Source organism: Sitodiplosis mosellana, unplaced genomic scaffold (genome assembly GCF_009176505.1).
Source record: "Sitodiplosis mosellana isolate CC-2019 unplaced genomic scaffold, AAFC_SMos_1.0 Smas_scaffold_1, whole genome shotgun sequence".
Taxonomy (NCBI): domain Eukaryota; kingdom Metazoa; phylum Arthropoda; class Insecta; order Diptera; family Cecidomyiidae; genus Sitodiplosis; species Sitodiplosis mosellana.
The window spans coordinates 23,189,750-23,198,413 of NW_022595244.1; the positions used below are offsets into that span (position 1 = coordinate 23,189,750).

The following is an 8,664-nucleotide window of genomic DNA, read 5'->3' on the forward strand; positions in this document are numbered from 1 at the left end:
AGAGAGTTGGAGAGAGAAAGAAAGAGAACCCATGTCAGTCGATTTTATGACTCAAAGTCGACACAGTCGTAAACCGTTCGTTTGATTCGATTCTATGCCTTACATTTTCTCTGCTCCTTTTTGTTCGATGCTTCGTATTTCATTTGACAAACAGTCGACATCGTTTGTGTATTGGTATAGCACGCTCGGCATTTCTTTGTGGACATTCTGTTAGTTAACGTCAAAAAAGAAGCTGCAATCTGTTGAAGCAACAGCATTTTTGTTAATAATAAAGTTTTCTGTGCATTATAAGAGTTGATGTGCAAAGTTGGTGTTGTGTTAATGTTGAAATGGATCCATTGCGAAAAATTCATTTGAATTTTTCCAATAAAAATTCAGAAATTCGCGTTAAAGTGAAATTTGGTCAAAAACTAAAAAAGGCCATGAACTTTTATTGCAAACATTTCAAAATGGAACCATTTGAAGTGGCCCGTTTCTTTCACCAGGACAAAGAATTGTTTGAAACTGATTCGCCTGAATCCGCTGAATTGGTCGATTCCGCAACAATCAATGTTTTAGTTCACAATCCGCACAGTAAGTATAAACAAGTGCCAGGACGAGTTGTGTGTGTGTGTTTGTATCGTTCATGTGATCAGAGTGTGCATAAACGTGCTTAAGCTGCCGTGTTTCGTTGTGTCTCGTTGTGTTAGTCTTTTTTATTCAACTTTGATTGGATGTAAACGCATTTTAACTTTATGCTCGATTATCATTTTGTTTTGGATTTTTAGAAGCATCAAACACAGTGGCGAAAACCGAACCAAACTCGGACGAATATCACTCTCCAACCGATTCAATTCAAAACTCGGTAGGCAGCCATTTTTTCGTTTAGTATCATATTTTTGGATTTTTTTTTTCATAGAAATAAAATGTGTTAAATAATAATTTCATTCGTCTTTTGCTCAGGAATCGCATGCAATGCATTCTGCCTCAGATGGTAATCAGCAAGTTGTTGATTCGCTGACGATGGATCAAATGGAATCGATTAATGAAACGGAACCTCAATCTAATGGCTCAGCTACAGATTTGGATCAGATTCACATTTCGGTAGGCACATGATTCTATGTCGCATCACCTTCTCAATTAACAATTTCTTTCATGTTATGCTACAGGATCCTGAATCGCATGTGAAGGCTTCGAACGATGGAAATGTGAAACGAAAGGGCGACAATGACAATGATCCCAGTGAATTATCTGCTAAAGTCACCAAAATGATGGAGCACTCTGATCCTGTTGAAAAGAACAAGCGCTGGGACGAGATCGAACGTTTCTTGGACGATTTGGTAACCATTGGTGAAGGAAGTATTGATGCATTTTACGTCTCTGATGTTGAGCCTTTGAAAGAAACCATAAGAAAGTACGAAAGCCAAGGCGAACAACTGAAACTGGATCTGAAGCAAGCAGAAAATAAGTGCCTATATTTACATAGTGAAATGCAACGTTTGCGTGATGCCATGGAAAAATTAAAGGTTCAAAACGCGGAAGAGATGAAGGCATTGCAATCGAAACAACAGGACGAAAGTTTCAAAGTGAAACGTGAACAAAGCGAAATAGAAGCAGAGATTGAACGTAGAGTTGCACTTCGATTCAAAGATTTGAGCAACGCATGCAAAAATCAAATTGAGCAACTGGAACAGCGACACAAAGTTGTACTGGGTGAACAACAGCAAACGACACAAGCGGCTGTATCTCAACTGGATGAGGCGAAACGGACGCACTTGGCTGAAATGGAAATGTGGAAGCGAGATTGCGCCGATCTGAATGGGAAATGTGAATTTCTTTTGAAGAAACACGAAGCGGACATGCTTGGGCAACAACAAGCCTTTGTCGACCAACAAAAAGCAGCCGAAAACGAAATACATCGCCTCAGAATGCATTACGAAAGCCAACTAACGGCTTGGCGAACGAAATACACCGAGCTGGAAGTGTCACATGCCAAAAATGCCGAAAAAGAGAACAACGGGGGGATTGCAAAACGTGACGAATCCATTGCTTCGTATATCAAAAAAGTGCGAGAGTCACACGCAGCCATTGCACAATGGCAGCAAAGCTATGCCGGATTGAAAAAGGTATACCAAGATTTGTCACAACGGTACAACAAGGATATTGTGCACCAGAATAACGCCATCGTCAACCAGAAAACTCAGTACCAAGGTCAAATCAAAGACTTAGAACAGAAGTTAAATGAACTGAAAGCAGAATCGGACAAACAAATAGTTTCATTGCAATTTGAAAAAAACGACTACATCAGTAAATGGAAGGCTAAGGAACAAGCCTGTGCCCAACTGAATGCCCACATCGAATCAATGAAACGAGAATATGACACTCGAATGTTGCAGATGCGCCAAGAATTGATGATGCATCTCCAAAATCGAGTAAATGTGCCAATCCCGACGCCATCACCAGCATCAACACCACAACCACCCGAATCAACGCCAACACCACCACCAACAAATTCCAACAATGTGTCCAATCAAAAACTTGGCCAGAAAAAATGCTTGCAATGTGGTTGTTCATGCCGAAGAGCCATCACAATCCCCTACTGCAATTCGAACTGCAAACAAGAGTATTTGTAAGTACATCGATTGTTTGAAACAAAAATGAAACCAATGAACATTTTTCTTCGAAATTATCATTCTACCAAAATGTTCCCTCTTTTCTTCTTGGTTCATAAAAGTAAGGAGCAATGTAAACAGTTGGCAGCCAAACAAACGGACGTCTAAGGGAAACATGTGTAATACGCATCACTTTATGATTCACTTTCGAACGTAAGTAGGGAATAACAATTTTATGCATTCGCTAAAATTCCCATCATCAGTGTTTTTCCCTAGTTTAAAATGATACCTAAGAGGTGATTAATATAACTTTTTCTTTTCTCTCTTCTTCTCTCCTTTTATTCTATCACCTAGCATATGCAACGCGTTACGACAACAAAGGATCTTCGCAAACAAAAACGAAACAATGAAACACTTTTTCCCTTGTACTAGATTAGTTCTATTATCTTTCTCTTTAAAGTCTATTGTTCACACCAATTCCAACCGAACGCCACAGTTATTCATTTTATTGATATTTTTCGATGCCAAAAATTAAGCTAATCTTCAAATCTATTTAGGAAGAAAAAGTATTCTTTTGAAAACAAAAAAAATTGTTACCACTTTTAAATTGACTTTATATTAAGCCAAACGTACTTACTAAGTATTCCAGTATTCAAAAAAAATGTATAAAAAATGTTATTTTTGTATTAAATTCTATGAATGAATTCAAGAAATAATATTTTCAAAAATAATAAATCTACAAATAATCTCAAATATGTCGGCAAAAAAAACTGAATTTATTGTCGTTTTTTTTTATTTCACGATTGTCATCATTCGTTGAATTCGTTTGGCGCAACGATTGCAACTCAACGGTTTATCGCCGGTGTGCTTCCGAATGTGAACCATAAAACGATTACAATGCGCATGCAAACTGGAGAACTGGCATAAATGGCACTGAAAACGGCACACCTTACAGCTCGACTCATGTTCTGTTCTTTGACCGGCTTGAGAAAATCGCTTTGTACAGACTCGGCAAGCAAAAAGCAATTGATACTCATGGCATCGCTGGTGAATAATTAGACTTAATTCGCTTGTCAATTGTTGGAACAAAATTCACATTGATGACATTCGTGTTGGGATTAAGTTGTCTTTTTTCTGTTTGTTGATTGAGATGTCGTTGTCTTTGTACGAGTATTATCCTTTTTCTTGAGTTTTGTTGTCTTTGTCATTGAGCTTAAGCCTAATTGACCCAATTGTTGCATTCTTATCTCATATTTTCATCCAATTCAAGCGACAGTTGCACTTGTTGCTCATCACCTTTGCTGCCAGCTTGCTCCCATGGCAAACTTTCATAAATCACACCATCGTTGAAACCATCTTTTTCTTCACCAATACGTAAGTTTCGGTTGTACCGAATTGAGTGAAGAGGTGGTGATTTTGGTATTCGTCTTCGTCATTTTTCTCTCTTTCGATCTCATTCAATTTTAATTCCATTTCCATTGTTCAGATAGTTCACTAGAATTAAAAAATTTATTTTGTTGTTTGATGTATCTTCTGAGCCATTGCTATCTATGACAAACGATTATAATTTGATAGACAGAATAGTAAATAATTTCAGCCTATTTGAATAAAGTTCGATTTGGAACAATTATTTTAAGACAAAGAACCCAAATTGACCAATTTGAAGAAGAGTACCTACCAAATCAGAATGAAAGGAGAAAACCGGGTGGACACTCCAATTAATGTTATTTTCATCAAGCGGTTGGCACGTTGTTTACCATATTTCTGACAGCTGGAGCGAGCTTTGGCTGTCACAATTGTCCCAAAGTATTTTATCTGTCAACTCACCGATGTGTCATGCACGGCCCGAGCAAGAGAGCGGCAATTTTAAATTTCAACTGATTGAAGAAATTTGATTTGCTATTGAATACCAAAAAAACATTTTCGTTTTTGAATTCTTTTATTTTTAATTTAACATTTTAGAATCATTTGCTTGAATAAGATTCCTTCCATGTTTGAAGACATTACTATGTGTATTAATGTGAATTGTGTGCGATGAATATTTACATTTGAATTGGCCGCTTCAAAGTTGACAGCTTCTTGTTTGTTTACAAACGGCATCGGATTTCCAAATCGGATATTCGCCACATACAATCCACTGAAACGACGAGTGTGTGCGTTGCATCTTATTTGGTGCTGAGTTTAGCTGATTCAGAGAAATCTGTAGTCCGAGCTACAGCTCTTTGTGTGTGTATTGGGATTCGTCGATCACATCGACATGACATTATGCCATTTGCTTGGCACATTTTGTTAGCCGGTTGATGTGTCATTTGTGTATTGGAAAGCAAAGCGGTGAGAGTTGCATAGCATAGAATTTCGAGAAGATTTTGCCGAGTAAACAATTAATTCATTTGTGATTTTTTATTCGATATAATTAGTTTTTTCTGCGTTCAATCGACAGTTTAAGAAGAATTTTCGTATTTCAAATGAATTATGAATAATTTTCTAATCGATTTGATTGCATTGCATGGTATTTTTGTAGCTTCGTGTACTGTATGAAATCGGCTCGCAATGAATGCAAGTGATTGTGTACCAATTTGTGAGGTAGGTGTGTTTTCATGTACATTTGAAATTCCATTTGATTTCCATTCGTAATCCATATTTCGTTTGGCAAATAAATTATTCGCTCCTAATTTTTTTGATCATTTTCTCTATTATTTTTACAGTTTTGTGCTGTTTGGCGCGCAGTTTTTGATCACCGTGCTCATGAATGGTTGTCCATTGTCATCCGAACAGTTTCACTAACGGTATTGTATACATCATTTTGTATCAACACATTGTGCAGTTTTCTCATCATATTTCGCTCCCTTTTTTTTATCTCTTTTAGGTCGATAAAAGCGATGGGTCGACACAAGAAAAGAGATCCGAACAAGGAACTCCGGTCCGTCAAACTGGCACTTGGTACGATTATTCGTGGTCGATACAAAGAACAATTGATTAAGACAATCAGCGAATTGAGTGTGCGAGCTACGCTTATTGCGGCTTTGGCTTCGTTGCTGTTATACGAAGTGAATGATGCCTTCGACACTGCTACAGATAGAATAGCAGCATTTTTCTTCGGTGACGGCATCGAAACCATTTTCAATTGTTTCAAAGCTGTCGTCAACGAAAACGGTCCTCACATGCTGCCAGCATTTCGTACATTGGTCGGTAACCTGATTGAATGGCCAACAATCAGCGTTTTTGGAAATGCATTCACATATAGTATGTGGGTTTAATTTTTGGTCCTAAAAATGTACATATATGGACTGGTAAATTATTTATGTACCATAACATGTAATGATGAAAAAAAGAAATCTTTATATTGTTCCGTGTATAGTGTGGTCATAAATTGTAAAGTCATTTAAATTAGTAAATCTCAATCATTGTACAACTATATGTAAGCATGAAGAAACCAAATAAATAATAATAATATGCGGATAATGTGCAAACGAATTTGAACACACAACACACTCAAAGCGGTCTGGCATCGTGACATCTCAGCAGCGAAGCTGATCTTGTACAAAAGTATGCACAAAAGTGATCGAAATTTTGTGAAACAAAGATTATACTCATATATTTTGAATTATTAATTTAATCATTCAGGTCATTGTCAGCTGTTCGGTTTGCCGATATATCCAGCGCTGCTGCAAACAGCTCGCAATGCAAATGGTGCCATACAACCGAATGCCGGAAATCCATGATGATTGACATAGCAGCAATCAACCAAATTCAATATTTAATTTAAGAAAATAATCCAACGAATTGTTAGTAGTTGTTAGCTGACCTTTGATTTTGTGGGAAAGCATAGTCAGTACTTTGTATTTAATTTATGAGTTACACTTTGAGTTGAATAATTTTATCATCTCCATTAATCGCTCTTTGAGTAAGAAGTTGCGTTCTGTGGGTATGATTTCAATTGCGACTTAGTGTTTCATTATACGTTGGTCGCTAGTAAGATTCTTTTGAAATAAACAACATTAAATGAGATGGAAAATCAACAAAAATTATTTATTCTTCGTAAGAGTTCGTTGTTTCTCTGCATTTTCAACGACGTGTTCCTCAACGAATAATCCCTTTCGCTTGCGCACCGAGTCCATGTAGAGTTTAGCGCGATTCTGTGCATCATATTTATCGCCAAAGTGCAAATATTCCTCTTCCGTGGATGGAATCCAATAGGGATCAATGTCAATTGTCTATGGGTAAAAAAAGAGAAGCGAGAGAACTAAAATAATTAATATAATTAGAAGAAAAAAGCTATAAATAATAATTTCAATGAAAATGATTGGATCGGTAAGACTGGGAGTTGATGAAATACGTACCTCCCAGTGGCTGAACATGAGCTGTGGATAAGCGAGACCAGATGTTTGTTTGCGTATTTCCTGTGCAAAATTATAGGATTCGATAACCGGCAAAACGGCCCGCACCATAAACGTGCCACTTCCGTGCATTAAATCAGCTGATAGGATTTTGCCGTGTCGCCGTCCAATCACCGCATACATTTTACCTAATTGAAGAGCAAAAAGGAACAATTAGTCTGACGTTTGAAAATGGCAAAGCAAAAAAAGGAAGAAGAGAGAAGAAAATGAGATAAAAACAAAGGATTATTATTAATCATAATTTGCAGCAGATCTCTTTTGAGGCTAGTGAACTGAATGCAGCGTGCAAAACACGCTACAACCACTTTTATACACACACACACAAAAATCAAAATATGTACAACACAATATTGTAAGCGGAAATTTCAAACACAAAAAAAAAAACAGATTGAGAAAAAGTGGCCAAAATAAAGATTCATCGCTATTCAATAAAACACCTTAATTCCAGAAGCCTGCAGAAAATAAGATAACAAAACGGAGAGAAAAGAAAATTAATCGGTCCAGTCGATATCCAGAACGGAGTCAACAACAGCAACAGCAACAACAATTAAAATAATAACAATCATCATCATCGTCGTCGTCGTCGTCATCATCATCACGGACAATCATTAATAATAACATAGGAAGCGAGAAAAAAATGAAATGAATGAACGAACGAACGAACGAATGAATGAATGAAAAATTGAAAGAAAAAAAATCGAAGAAGAACGAAGCGAATTACAAAATGCATGCTCGGTTTTCAGCTGAGAGACGTGCGAGAGGGACGAAGAGAAGAGAAGAACAAGAACAAAATTACCTTACAATTCGATTACAGATCAATATATAGCATCTAGCATCCGTGCTACACAATTATCCGCACACATATACACAGTGTGTATTACACACACTCACACGCAACCCGTAAGATAATCGAAACTCGAACAAATAAACATCTTAAAGAGGTACGATGTTTTCGTTTCGATGTGTTTTTTTTCTGCTCTCCCTTCTCATCCGTGCTGTGTTTTTTTTCTCTTCTCTTCTCTCCATGATTATCATTGTTATTTGTTCTCCTTTTGAACGTTGTTTCATTGATTTCATTCATTCATTGATCCATTCATACGTTCGTTCAATCATTCATTCATTCATTCCATTTTATATTGTTTGCTATTATTGTTGTAACGGCCAAGAGTGATGCACAAGTCCACTTTATGGCTCTCACTCTCATATATGAGGCTCATACATGCACGGTGTTTCACTGGTGTAATATCATTGTATGTTCACAGCACATTCGCAATTGTGCTTATGTACACCGTCGAAAAGGTGAGCACAAATGTGCTTTGGTTCTAGGTATAAAAAAACAACGTACATATGTGTAAATCGATGATCTCTTTCCTGCGCACACTTGCTTTTATTTGTTCGATTCTTGGCGTTTTTTGTTTCTCTCTCTACTTCGCCTCTGTCTCTCGGTTCATTTTTTTTTTATTTATCGTCAATCTTCATGCATTTTTTTCCCTCTTCTGAACACGCTTACAATTCTCGCTGTCTCTATCTCTCTTGATCTTCGTAAGTGCTTTACAGAGATTTTCCTTTATTTACGTTGAACGAAAAAAAAACAACAACATAATACAAATGAATTAGGACGTATCGAACGTGTCAGACTTATAGTATGATGTCATCGTGAAGTGGCCCAAATTTAT

At 36.9% G+C, this 8,664-nt stretch overlaps 2 protein-coding genes across 2 annotated transcripts in view; one reads left to right on the plus strand and one right to left on the minus strand.

Annotated features, from left to right (window-relative positions):
* Positions 1–129: 129 nt before the first annotated feature.
* LOC129580351 (paramyosin-like) lies at positions 130–3,304 on the plus strand. The gene is made up of 6 exons (XM_055470687.1): positions 130–573; positions 768–844; positions 943–1,083; positions 1,149–2,608; positions 2,714–2,804; positions 2,946–3,304. Exons 1-5 carry the CDS (start codon positions 330–332, stop codon positions 2,757–2,759), a joined length of 1,968 nt encoding a protein of 655 aa, XP_055326662.1. The 5' UTR covers positions 130–329; the 3' UTR covers positions 2,760–2,804; positions 2,946–3,304.
* A 3,073-nt stretch (positions 3,305–6,377) lies between these two features.
* LOC129580347 (elongation factor-like GTPase 1) overlaps positions 6,378–8,664 on the minus strand; it is a 59,167-nt gene continuing 56,880 nt past the window's right edge. The window contains exons 7-8 of the mRNA XM_055470683.1: positions 6,932–7,116; positions 6,378–6,805 (exon numbers count right to left, since the gene is read on the minus strand). Of these exons, the coding sequence (XP_055326658.1) occupies positions 6,617–6,805; positions 6,932–7,116 (374 nt within the window). The 3' untranslated portion in view covers positions 6,378–6,616. The remainder of the gene's footprint in view (positions 6,806–6,931; positions 7,117–8,664) is intronic.